General features: G+C 45.5%; 1 protein-coding gene across 1 annotated transcript in view; it reads left to right on the top strand.

Moving 5' to 3' along the window:
* The window catches only part of LOC148140822 (major histocompatibility complex class I-related protein 1-like), a 50,537-nt gene extending 36,499 nt beyond the window's left edge, over positions 1-14,038 (top strand). The window contains exons 6-10 of the mRNA XM_087979594.1: positions 9,256-9,516; positions 10,291-10,566; positions 10,683-10,961; positions 12,929-13,048; positions 13,983-14,038. Of these exons, the coding sequence (XP_087835720.1) occupies positions 9,256-9,516; positions 10,291-10,566; positions 10,683-10,961; positions 12,929-13,048; positions 13,983-14,023 (977 nt within the window). The 3' untranslated portion in view covers positions 14,024-14,038. The remainder of the gene's footprint in view (positions 1-9,255; positions 9,517-10,290; positions 10,567-10,682; positions 10,962-12,928; positions 13,049-13,982) is intronic.

Below are 14,038 nucleotides of genomic sequence, written 5' to 3'. Positions count from 1 at the left end.
TATTTTTATGTATAAGTGGGACTGTTCTTTGTTGGAACAGCATACCATTAGAATCTTGCTGTAATTGGGAACAGTTAGAAGTTAATCGGGATTAATTCTGCTTGTTAATAGTTTAGTTAATTTGTTCACTGTTCGAGTGAGATAAATAGATGGTAACGAATTGATTTTAAAGTGAGTGTCAGGGATTTATTTTATTGAACCACTTGAAGTTGCTGAGGTACACCACTCTGCACACCCGCTTTTACAGATTATGAGGTGAGGTGTTCCTCTTTGGGGATGAGGGGGGGGGGAGGGGGGTGGAGTCAACCTCCACTTTATAACACAAGGAAATTCTTCGCAGTTTTAACTCTCTGCTCTTCATCATGAGTTGCCAATATTTCACAAAGTGAATTCTTGAACTCCAACAAAGTAGTCTCTCCAAGACTGTGATATGTGTCTGATTTATTTTCATGGCCTTATCCACTTCTCAATGTTACTTTGTTTGATTTTTTTCAAACTTTGACAAAGTTCTTCCGTTAGATTTTGAAATTGTTTTCTTTCAGCTTCTGGTACAAGTTCATATGAACATGAGACGGCTGTTTTTAGAATCATGGATTCATAGACTCCCTACAGTATGGGGACAGGCCATTTGGCCCAACAAGTCCACCCGACCCACCGAAGGGTATCCCACAAAGACCCCACACCCTGTGTCCTGCCAATGGGAGAAAGGTCAGTTTTCCCTGTGTCTGTTTCACAGCGAGTAACTCAACCTGTCTGTGTCTGATCTCCCTGGGAACTGGTGACAGAAATCTGTTCACCTCTTTATTGGGTTTTTTTACTGAGACTGGGACTGAGACTGGTTCGGCAACTTCAAGTTCAGCAAATGATCAAATTACTTTGTCGATCAGGAAATGGCATTATGGGTAGGAAAGAATGTTTATTTTGTTAATTTTTCAGTTTGTGAACAGCAGATATTTTCCAATCACTGTTTATTCCCAATCCCTGACTGGAATAGGGAGAGTGGATTCCCAGAATGTTGCTGATCCTTTTCTCCATCTCCCTGTGTTTTTCCTGGGTCTCTCCCGGTAAGTACAGAATTCAGCTTTCCATTCTCTCTCTCTCTCTCTCTCTCTGTGTCTGGGGTGAATGTGAATCTCTTGGGGAGAGTTTGAAATGGGGGATATTTGATCAGCCGCCTGTTATACACATTGAAGGCAGCACAGTCTGGAAGACTCTGATGGGATTTGTGTCCAGGTTCGTAATCTAAAAGCTTCTTAACAGTGCAAGGTTTGTGAAAGTTTGCAGCTCAGGTTGAGGTTTAGGGTGTAGGTTTGCTCACTGAGCTGGAGGTTTGATATCCTGACGTTTCATTACCTGGCTCGGTAACATCATCAGTGGCGACCTCCAAGTGAAGCGAAGCTGTTGTCTCCTGCTTTCTATTTATATGTTTGTCCTGGATGGGGTTCCTGGGATTTGTGGTGATGCAGTAAACTAGGTTGGAAGAGAGACAGGTGAATCTCTGTCTCACCTGGAAGGACGGTTTGTGGCCCTGGATTGAGGTGAGGGGTGTGTTGAGCAGGTTTTGCATTTCTTCTGGTTGCACAGGGAGGTATCTGAGGGTTCGGGGGGGTTTGGTGGGGAGAGTGGTGCAAAGCAAGGAGTGTCGGAGGGAATGGTCCTTGTGGAAAACAGAGAGGGTTGGGGAGGGGAAGATGTTCTTTGGGAAGGGGAAGATGTTCTTGGTGGTGGGGTCTAGTTGGAGTTGGCAGAAGTGTTTAAGGGTGATGTGCTGGATGTGGAGACTGGTGGGATGGTAGGTGAGGACAGGGGGGACCACCCCCTTTATCTGCAGCTCCCCCCATACCCACCCCAAGTCCTGAAGAAGGGTTGTCTCCAAAATGATGAGTTCTCCACCTCCTGATGCTACCTGGCTTGCTGTGTTCTTCCAGCCTCCTGCCTCTCTAGTTTGGATTCCCAGCACCTGTAGTTTTTTTGTCTGTCAATAATAAAATGTGAGCTGTGGTGTGGATGGCCCTCAGTTTGAAATGTGTAAAAACAGTGTATTTTTATTGTGATTTTTAATATTGTGGACTGAAATGGGAAAGCCCTGTTTTCCAGCAGGGATTTACAAGGATGGCTGCATGTTTTGGAAGTAAGGAATTCGATACCTTTTGTGAACTCTGTTTGTGTAGCTGTTGGTTTCAGCTGAAATATCTCCACCAAGGCTGGGATCCTGTCACCAAGTCACATGTTCATAAGATCTAGGAGCAGAATTAGGCCATTCGGCCCATCAAGTCTGCTCTGCCATTCCATCATGGCTGTTCTGCTCCTCACCCCCATTTTCCTGCCTTCTCCCCATATCCCTTCACCCCACTACCAATTAAACATCTGTCTCACTCTTCCTTAAATTTACTCACTGTCCCAGCATACACCGCACTTTGGGGGAATGAATCCCACCGATTCACAACCCTTTGGGAGAAGGAGCTTCGCCCCAACTCAGTTTGAAATTTGCTCCCTCTCATCCTACAACCTCCCGTCCGAGGATGCCCCACAAGGGGAAGCATCCATTCCCCATCCATTTTATCCATGACTTTTATCATCCTGACAACCTCAATTTGATCTCCCCTCATTTTTCGAAACTCCAGACAGTATCGGCCTACATTGGTCAATCTCTCTTCATGTGACAAACCCCTTATCTCTGGGGTCAATCTCACGAACCCTCTTGGGAACTGCCTCCAATGCCATTACATCTTTCCTCAAATAAGGGGACCAAAACTGTGCACAATACTCCAGGTGCGGTCTCACCAATGCCTTGTATAGCTGCAACAATACGGCCTTCCCTTTATATTCTATTCCCTGAGTTAGGAAAGACAACATTCCATTCACTTGCTTTACTATCTGCTGGACCTGCATGCAGCTTTCTGTACCTCATGAATGAGGACACCCACCTCCCTCTGTACCTCAGCATCACAAGTCTCTGCCCATGTAGATAAAAGGTCACCTTCCCATTGCTCGACCCCAATGCATGACCTCACACGTATCCGGGTTAAACTCCATCTGCCACATTTTGGCTGACTCCCCTACCCTATCTGTTGTAAGGTTCCTGTTTCCTCATTGCAATTTACCATCCTGCCTATTTTTGGCAACCTTCCCTATATCCAAGTCGTGAACGTAGATTGTCAATAACTGGGGCCCAAGGACCAAACCCTGTGGCACTTCACTCGTAACCTTTTATCATCCGGAAAAAAACCCTATTTATCCCGACTCTCTGTCTTCTGTCCATTAGCCAGTCATCTGCCCAAGATAATAAATTACCCATAATCCCATATTATCCTTTTGTGCGGCACCTCATCAAATACCTGCCAAAAGTCCAGATACATTACACCTAAAGGATCCCCATTATCTACTTTGCTTCTCACATCTTCAAAGCCATCTAGCAAATTAGTCAAACATGATTTGCCCTTCATAAACCCATACTGACTCTGATGGACCGCATTCTGACTTGCCACCTGACCTGATATTGCTTCCTTGATAATTGATTCCATCAACAGATATTAAACTAACTGGTCTATAATTTTTGAATAAGATTAGTATTTTTCCAATCCATGGGAGCTTTTCCCGTGTCGAGGGAATTTTGGAATATTGTAATGAATGGATCCATTATCTCCACCATCACTTCCTTTAATTCCATCGGCTCTTGGCCATCTGGACCGGGGGACTTGTCTGCCCTCAATCCTAATAGTTTGCTGAGTACCTTTTCCTGATCAATGCTGATTGTTTTACGTTCTCCCCTTTCTATTGCCTCTGACTCGAACCAATAAGAATGGTCCTTCACTGTGAAAACTGGGGCAAAGCATTGCTTTGGCATCTCTGCCATTTCAGTTGTCCCCACGATGAACTCTCCAGTTTCACCTTCCAAGGGACCAACATTCACATCAGCGACTCTCTTCCCTTTTGTATACTTATAGAAACCTTTGCTCTCCTTTTTTGATATTTTGTGCCAATTTTCTTTCTTCACTTACCTTAGCTCCTGTTATTAATTTTTTGGTATCCCTTTGCTTATGTTTGATAGTTTCCCAAGCTTCCAACCTGCTACTGGCTTTTGCAATATGGTAGACCTTCATTTTTGACTTTATATTGTCCTTGACCTCCTTTTTTAGCTTTGGAAGGTTTTGACCTTCTACCCCCTGCCCTCCCCCCACCAACCCCCCAACGCCTTACCACCTTTCTTACTCACTGGGATATATTTTAGTTGTGAGGAATTTTACTAGCCCCTTAAACAACTGCCACTGCTCATCCACTCTCTTATCTTTTACCCTTCCTGCCCAATTTACTCGAGCCAAATCTATTCCCATGCCTCTCTCATTTCCTATGTTTAATTCCAGAACATTGGTGTGGGACTCCACTTTCTCCCCCCAAACTGGAGTCACCCTTTATTTACAGGTACATAGCACATGACAGTGACTCAGCTAGCACGGAGCCAGCTCCTCGAGTGGACAGAACCCCTGACCCTCCTGTTTCATTTTTTTTTTCCCTGCGGCGCCCACCTCCCCCTGAACAACTCCAGGGAAGAGGGGCAGGCAACACTCCTGTTTATTTTTTTTTTTTTCTTTTCTCTTTTTTATTTAACCCCCACATTACCACCTAAGTGCGGTAGTGCTTATTTTATCCCCAGCACCCATGGTGTGTGTGTGTGCAGGGGTGAGACACAGTGAAAGACACAAAGTGCATGAATCTTTATTCAATTTCCCCCACCAGGAAGATAGGAAAACACCCGGGTGGCCAGTGACAAACACTGCCCTTCCCTCCTGTTTATTTTTTTTTAATTTTAACCCCCACACTACCACCTAAGTGCGGTAGTGCTTATTTTATCCCCAGCACCCATGGTGTGTGTGTGCAGGTGTGAGACACAGTGAAAGACACAAAGTGCACGAATCTTTATTCAATTTCCACCACCAGGAAGATAGGAAAACACCCGGGTGGCCAGTGACAAACACTGCCCTTCCCTCCTGTTTATTTTTTTTTCTTTTTTTTTTCTTTTTTTTTCTTTTTTTTTAATAAGGGGAGGGCAGGGATTAAATTAAAATAAAGTTGGAGGGGGAAATAATGCACTCCAACACTCCTGTCTATATATTTTTTTTTACTGGCTCCCTTTCTTTATTTTTTTTTTCTTTTTCTTTTTTTTTTAACCCCCACACTACCACCTAAGTGCGGTAGTGCTTATTTTATCCCCAGCACCCATGGTGTGTGTGTGCAGGTGTGAGACACAGTGAAAGACACAAAGTGCACGAATCTTTATTCAATTTCCACCACCAGGAAGATAGGAAAACACCCGGGTGGCCAGTGACAAACACTGCCCTTCCCTCCTGTTTATTTTTTTTTTCTTTTTTTTTTCTTTTTTTTTAAGGAGAGTCCTTGCACAAACACCCAAGTGGCCTGTGACCAGCAGTGCCTTTCCCATCAAAGGGCAGTGCTGTGTGAATCCCTATTTATATTTTTTTTTTCTTTTTCTTTTTTTTTCTTCTTTTTTTTTCCTAAGTGCGGTAGTGCTTATTTTTTCCCCCAGCACCCATGGTGTGTGTGTGCAGGTGTGAGACACAGTGAAAGACACAAAGTGCACCAATCTTTTATTCAATTTCCACCACCAGGAAGATAGGAAAACACCCGGGTGGCCAGTGACAAACACTGCCCTTCCCTCCTGTTTATTTATTTATTTTTTTCTTTCGGCAGTTTTTCTTTTATTTTTTATTTTTTTTTTTCTTTTTTTTTTTCTTTTTTTTTGCAGTGCTGTGTGATCAAAAAGAGTGAAGGGGAGGGTAGGGATTAAATCAAAATAGAGTTGGAATGTCACCCCTTTTATTTATTTTTTTTTTTTTTTCTTAGTGACAAGCACTGCCCTTCACATCAAACCACTTCTCTTTTTTTTCTTTTTTTTTCTCTTTAATTTCTTAGCCAGTTTGTTTTTTTTTCTTTTTTTTCCTATTTTGTTTTTTATTTAACCCCCTCACTACCACCTAAGTGCAGTAGTGCTTATTTTATCCCCAGCACCCATGGTGTGTGTGTGCAGGTGTGAGACACAGTGAAAGACACAAAGTGCACCAATCTTTTATTCAATTTCCACCACCAGGAAGATAGGAAAACACCCGGGTGGCCAGTGACAAACACTGCCCTTCCCTCCTGTTTATATCTGTCAGCTGGGGCTTCCTGATTGGATGAGGTTAACAGCCACAATCAGGGAACTTATATTCGATGAGGTAAACCTGAATGATATCATACGGATCAGTACACCAGTAAACTGGGGCTGAGGGGTGGTTTAAAGTGAAGCTGATTGGTTTGTGGCCTCATGGCCAGTTGTAATGACAGGGCTCCTCTGCCCGCCAACAGCAAGGTGATTGGTTGTCAGGGAACTGAACAGCTCAGGGCTGACAGCAAAATTGTATTGAATTTATTGTCATGTGTACTGAGGAACAGTGGAAAGCTTTGTCTTGTGAGCAATACAGGCAGATCACAGAGTTAAGTAGCATAGATAAGCAAATAATAATTAAAACAGCAGCAAAACAAAAACACAGGTACAGGCAAATGCTACGAGTTTGTGAGTCCATTCAGTATTCTAGCAACAGTCGGGTCGAAATGGTTTCAAAACCAGCTGGTGAATGAATTCAGGCTTCTGTACCTTCTCCCTGATGGCAGAGGGTATACAAAAACATTGCCAGGGTGGGATGGATCTTTGAGAATGCTGGTGGCCTTTCCTTGACAGTGGGCCTGGTAGATGGATTCTACAGATGGGAGGTTGACCTTTGTGATTGTCCGGGCCAAGTTCACCACTCTCTGTAACCGTCTCCGATCTTGAATGGTACAGTTGCCATACCAGGTAGTGATACATCCAGACATAATGCTCTCGATGGCGCACCTATAAAAGTTGGCAGAGCGTCATGCCAAATTCCCTCAGCTGCCTGAGGAAGAAGAGACGTTGTTGGGCCTTTGTAACCAGTGCATCCATGTGAAGAGTCCAAGGAAGCTTGTTGTGGATGACCACTCCCAGGAGCTTGACACTCTCCACTCGTTCCACCTCTGTGCAGGGGGGCAGGAGTAACATCCCACCGAAAGTCAATAATGAGTTCCTTGGTTTTGCTGGCATTGAGAGCTTGGTTATTCTCAGTGCACCATTTTTCCAGGTTTTTCATCTGTAGTCTGTATCGTCGCTATCTGAGATTCGACCGACTGTGGTGGTGTCATCAGCGAACTTGTAAATGACATTAGTCTGGTATTTGGTGACGCAGTCATGGGTATACAGTGAGTAGTGTAGGGGACTGAGTACGCACCCCTGGGGGGCTCCAGAATTAAGTGTTAGTGAGGATGAAATATTGTCCCCAATCTTCACTGATTATAGCCTGTGGGTCAGGAAACAGGTCAGGTTCAGAGAGTGGGGCTCAGTCTGAGATCACAAAGTTTAGTCATCAGTCTTGAGGGGATAATAGTGTTTGAATTTTTTTTAAAAATTACATCCTCAAGTGCATTTTAACAAATGGCCCAGATAAGGTATTGAAGGTGTAAACTCCCTGTGTGAGAATGTCTGTGCCACAATGGTCAGAATGATTCAAATCTAAAAACGGATTTACAGACTTTTACATGGATTCATGCAGTTTTTGAGCAAAATACAATGTAATTCTGCAAGTACAAATTTACCCACAAACTTATATGTGTATGTGTACATGTGGGTGTGCGTGTGTGTATGTTATGTGTGTGTAGGAGTGTCTGTGTGTGCCCGTGTGTGTGTGTCTGCCTGTCTGTGTGTGTGTGTGTTAGGTGTGTGTAGGAGTGTTCGTGTGTGTCCGTCTGTGTGTGTGTGTGTGTGTATGTTATGTGTGTGTAGGAGTGTCTGTGTGTGTCCGTCTGTGTGTGTCCGTCTGTGTGTGTGTGTGTGTGTGTGTATGTGTATGTAGGAATGTCTGTGTGTGTCCGTCTGTGTGTGCGTGTGTGTATGTGTGTGTATGTGTGTGTAGGAGTATCTGTGTGTGTCCGTCTGTGTGTGAGACATAACAAACAATCCAGGTCTTTTTCAACATATGGTTTCAGTTATATCACACTGTAAACTTTTGCTGTCTATTCTGTGTCCTACAATCTTATTCTCCACAATCATCTGATGAAGAAGCAGCTCTCCGAAAATTAGTGCTTCCAAATAAACCGATTGGACTGGAACCTGGTGTTGTGTGATTTTTAACTTTGTCCACCCCAGTCCAACACCAGTGCCTCCCAATTAATGAAGCAATCCCCAGTTCGAATACCGAATGAAATGATGTGGCACAGCTCCTGTTTAAATGACAGGGATAAATGAAGCGAAATTGGACATTTTTAACATCCAATGGCAGAACTAGGAAATATCAACCAAATCATTGAGCAAACTTCCTCGTCTCTTGCTTTCTCCCAACAATCTCTCTCTCTTCCTTCCCGCTGTTCTCTCTCTCTCTCTTTCCCCTCCCCAGTGTCTCTCTCTCTCTCTTTCTTTCTGTTCCTCCTGAGTCTCTCCACCTCCTCCCAGCTCTTATCCCCTCCCTACCCTCAGCCTCTTTCCCATCCCCTCCCCAATCTTTTATCCAACCTTCCCCAGAGTCTCATTTCCCTCCCTGGTCTCAACCCCTACCCCCCGCTCCCCATCCCAGTTTCTTTCTGTCCTGTGTAATCTCTCTCTCTCCCCCTCCTTCACAGTCTTTATCCCCTCATCAGTCCCTTTGCTCCTCCCAATCCCTTTCCCTCCCCTGCAATATCTTTGCCTTCTACGCCTGTCTCTCGCCCTTCTCGATCTGTAACCCCACCCATTCTATTCCTCCAGGTCCCAGTCTCTTTTGTCCTCATCCCAATGCTCTCTCTTCACCTCTGACCTTCCTTATCTCATTTCCAAACCCTCCACATTCTCTCCTCACTCCTCAGTGTCCCTCCTCCATGCTGTACAGTCTCTCTTCCTTATTTCCCAGTTCCTTCCCAGTGTCTCTCTCTCCCCCATCCCCAGTATTTATTTTCCAATGCTAGTCTCCATCCCACCCCAATCACTGTCCCTCCCCTGTCTCTGTCCCTCCCCTGTCTCTGTCCCTCCCCAGTCTCTGTCCCTCCCCTGTCTCCATCCCTCCCCAGTCTGGCTCTCTTTATCCCCCAAGTCTCTCTTCCTCCCCCCCACCAGCCACATTCTGTCTTGTTTGCTAGTTCCTCTCCCTCCCAGTTTCCCTTCCAGTGCTTGTTCTGCAGTTTGATAACCAGCTTCTCGAACTGTTTATATTACAGAGACTAACTCACGAACTATAAAATATACAATTGTCTCAGGAGAACAAGATTTCCCTGAAGTCACTGTTGTTGCGATGGTCAACGGAATACAAACAGGTTACTTTGACAGTGATACCCGTCGCTGTGTCCCCAGGCAGCAGTTCCTGGCTGATTCACTCAGTGTGAAATTCTGGGACGATGCTACAGATCAGGCGATCACACACACCAGGCTGGCAAAGGGGAATCTGAAATCGATCATGAAAAGGACAAACCAGACTTCAGGTAAAATCTCACCGTCAATTGTCCACATTATCCCCTGGGTCATTCCACTCAGTCCATCTCCCAGCACTGACCGCTGGGTCTGTCCACTCAGTCCATCCCCCAGCACTGACCCCTGGGTCTGTCCACTCAGTCCATCCCCCAGCACTGACCCCTGGGTCACCCCACTCAGTCCATCCCCCAGCACTGACCCCTGGGTCACCCCACTCAGTCCATCCCCCAGCACTGACCCCTGGGTCACCCCACTCAGTCCATCCCCCAGCACTGACCCCTGGATCTGTCCACTCAGTCCATCCCCCAGTACTGACCCCTGGGTCACCCCACTCAGTCCATCTCCCAGCACTGACCCCTGGGTCACCCCACTCAGTCCATCCCCCAGCACTGACCCCTGGGTCACCACACTCAGTCCATCCCCCAGCACTGACCCCTGGGTCACCCCACTCAGTCCATCCCCCAGCACTGACCCCTGGGTCACCCCACTCAGTCCATCCCCCAGCACTGACCCCTGGGTCACTCCACTCAGTCCATCCCCCAGCACTGACCCCTGGGTCACCCCACTCAGTCCATCCCCAGCACTGACCTTGGAATGTAAAGTGAATTGAGGACTGTCAACTCATTCTGCAACTTTAACTTGAGATTGGAACCCTTTCCCCTCTGATCAGACTGTGACCCTCATCCCCTATTTCCATCTGATATTTGATCCCCTTTCCCTCTGATCACACAGTGTGTGATTATCTATTATTTATTGATGATTGATCCCTGTCTGGTCACTGACAGGAATTCACACTCTCCAATGGATACATTCTGTTGAGGTCAGTGAAGATGGCTCTGTGAAGAGATCGATGAGATTTGGATTTGATGGAAAGGACCACATTAGTTTAGAGCCAGACAGAATGAGATGGGTTGCCGCAAATCACTTTGCAGTGATCAATAAAGAGAAATGGAATTCAGATCAATCCTGGAACTACTATTGGGAATCATATCTGCAAAAAACATCTGTTGAACATTTAAACAGATATCTGGAAGTTGGAAAGGATTATTTCACAAGGAAAGGTATGTATTTCAGTTCTGTTCCATGTTCTGATCTAACCTCACTGATCTATGAAACCGCTCTCCAATTCCATTCAGTGTCTGTCTATTGTTTGTGATTTCACTCTTTCCCATCACAGTTCAGCCTGAAGTGTTCATCCCCAGGAGGGAGCCCAATGGCCAGGACAAGCCGCTCACTCTCTCCTGCCTGGTCACTGGGTTTTATCCTGTAGACATCGAGGTGACCTGGCTAAGGAATGGAGTGGTCATGTCTGAGACACATTCCTCGGGGATACGACCGAACCACGATGGGACCCATCAGATCCAGAAAGAGATTGAGATCAATGCTGGGGATGAGGATCAATACTCCTGTCACATTGAACACAGCAGTCTGGCAGAGGCCCAGCTCTATCAGTGGGGTAAGGGACTGGAGAGTGTGTCTGTGTCTGTGTGTCTGTGTCTGTGTTTCTGTGTCTGTGTCTGTGTGTGTGTATATACATGTGACAGATGAAACTATTTAGAGGACACTTTTTCACTTCCTTGTTTGCAACTACCCACCTTGTTCTCTGCGTTGATATGTCATGTTGGTCTCAATTGTGTTAAAGATTTCAATTCTAAGTTTGAAAGGGTCTCCGAATCCCAAACTTCCAGCACCTTTTGGGGATTCCAGATTCCCACAGCCCTGTTATTGGTGAAGTTCTCATCGATTTCACTCCGGAATAATCTCACCAGAATTACAAGAAGATTTGCTTGTATTCCAGGCTTCAGCACCAGACATGGGCCCAGATTGTCCAGCAGCCAGACAGTCAGAGACTGGACACACCTTGAGAGAGGAGGGTCTGGACCCCTCAGAATTCCTGACTGAATGGGATTTGTCTGGGAAGTTTCAAACCGTATCCGGAACCCTCTGGAAAGATCTCAGGTTCTGAGGTTAGGGATTGGAAGCTTCTTTAACTCCTAGTGTGATGATGCTGCCACTTTAAAAGGTTGTTGGTGTCCTAGTTTTTGTTTTGAAGAGAGGTTGTAAGGCAGAGGCACCAAACTCGCTGCTGATGATGACTGAGGTAAACAAGTTGTGAGGCCTTGGAGTTTTTATTTAAGCTGGAACAATAGAAGCAGTCTGAATGGGCGTGGCCAGCTCTCACAGATCCAGATTTCTTAGTTTGGTTTTTTTCAGTTACGTCAGAAGCCTTTGGGGTCTCAAAAGAGTTGGCAGCTTCAGTGAATGTCACCTGGCTTCTACTGTCTGCATTTTTTTCTTGATATTGTTTCCTCCTGGATTGGAGAACAGCATGTAGGAATCTGTGTCTGAATTTACCTTTTTGCCAAGGTGTTTATAGGATGTTACAATATTGCAACAGTTAATTAATAATAGGTACTATGTTCAGTTACATTTTTCAATTGTTAAGTTATTCAAACTTCCTTTTTCTTTTGTTTGTATTTTAATTACAGCGTTTAAATAAATTGTGTTTTGCTTAACATTGAGTTGTTTGAACACTTGCATTGCATCTGGAACACTGCACTTCCCATCCAGTTTTAAAATAAGAAGCAGTTCAGATCTAGACTACCTTCTTCAGATATTTTGAGGGGGCCTGGTGTGGTCCCTAACACCAGAGAGCTGGAAAACCGACCATCTCCAAACGTACTGCTGATCGCTCCATTCACACACTGACGAGGATATCTGGTCAGCGTGGGCAAGTTGGACTGAACATACACACTTGTTGTGTGACTCTTTAACTCTTTGACTCCATCCCCTCAAAATATATGACCTGACCTTCTGCAACCAACACTTGACCTCTCCCCAGCACCAACACCAGCTCACCGCCTCCAGACGTCTGTCAGACTCGCAGTGCATCACACTGGACAGACAAGTGGGACACAACACAGAACTCCACAACTGGATCCCTAACAAGGCCCCCTCACCAGCCCACTGTGGCAACCAAACCCCATTCCATTGGTACTCAACATCCCCAACACTCACCAGTGAGTTCCCAAACTGCCCCTTGCCCAATCACTGAGGAAGTGCCTTTCTGGGACACCGAACTACACCCCTCCAACCATTCACTCACTCCTTCACCTCACCCAAGGCCGATCTACCCCACCAGCACTAGTAAGGACAGGACACAGAGATATCGGGGAGAATGGGAACTGAACTGTCTGGGGAGGTAACCCCCAGGACAGGCACAACACGATGTTTATACCCCTATCAATGGGATCCTTGGTGACTTCACTGGAGAGTGAAATCGGGAGAGGGTCAAACCCGCATTTCAACCAATCCCAACAATTCCCAACAGCCCGGAGCAGTTATAATTGTTCCCAATCAACACAGGGTTAGAAATAAATCCAGGAACAGAGAGAATCCTGATATATTTCCAATGTGTTTCAGAAAATCTGAAAAGCAATTGGCTGCTTTCCCAACTTGGAAGTCGCATTGCATCAATGGTCATTCTATTGGCTGTTTTTGTCGGGATAGTCGGAATAATCATCTGGAAATGGTCACGGAGAGGTAAGAATCAGAGAGAGGGGAATGTGGAACTGAGGGGACAGAGTGAGTGTGGGGGGATCTCCAGTACTGGGAGTACAGGGCACTGTGGGGAATGGAACTGATTGAATTCCCACACACAGATACACACGTATAAACACGTCTCGTTCCCTGTCTGATCTTCCTTTATGTGATCAGCCCAGACCAGGTCTAATATTGATCATTAGACCCACTGCACCCAATCAGACCCTCACTGACTGAATATTAATGGAATGGAAGGGGTTTTCTGCATCTCCATAAAGTGTAAGGATGGAGGGGAGTGTGGGAATGAGGATTTCTGACACAATCCCTGTAAAACCTTCCTTCCTGCCTTGTTTGGGCACCATCACCTTGATAAATTTTGAAGCTCTCTCTCCCTTAATGAGTTTGTGCAGTTTTGGATGACTTGTTACTTTGGTTTGACCCTCGGCGTGTGACTCTGATACCGATCATGTTATTCCAGGCATTTGGTTTGTCTCCAGTCCCACCGTATTTTTAATGTTTTGGAATGATCTCTCTGCCCCATTTAATGGGATTCTGGATCATCCCTTCTCTTGTTATCCAGCTGTTGACACTTTCCTCCCACCATCTGACATTTGTGATCACCTGCAGAGACTCCACTCACCCCATTTGGATGATCTTTTGATCTCTCTGCCCATTGATCTCCCTGCTGATAAATTCGGTGTCTGTGAGCTTCTCTCTCACTTCACCTGAGGAAGGGGCTACGCTCAGAAAGCTTGTGATTTCAAACAAACCTGTTGGACTGTAACTTGGGGCCGTGTGTGATTTCTGACTGTGTTCACACGAGTCCAATACCAACACCCCCACATCAATCTCCATCCCCTCACACTTGTTGTGTTCTCACTCTCTGAGAATGGATTATTCCCCATCCTAATGGACATTTATTTTGTTTCTGCAGGTTCACCAAATGGGACCTACACAACAGCTCCCAGTAAGTGACTGAGGGGACAGAGT

The sequence above is a fragment of the Chiloscyllium plagiosum genome, unplaced genomic scaffold (assembly GCF_037043375.1).
Source record: "Chiloscyllium plagiosum isolate Xiang-an unplaced genomic scaffold, Cpla_swu_hap1 HiC_scaffold_35, whole genome shotgun sequence".
NCBI lineage: Eukaryota > Metazoa > Chordata > Chondrichthyes > Orectolobiformes > Hemiscylliidae > Chiloscyllium > Chiloscyllium plagiosum.
Note: the sequence above shows the minus strand (reverse complement) of the source record. Positions and strands in the feature narration are given on the sequence as shown.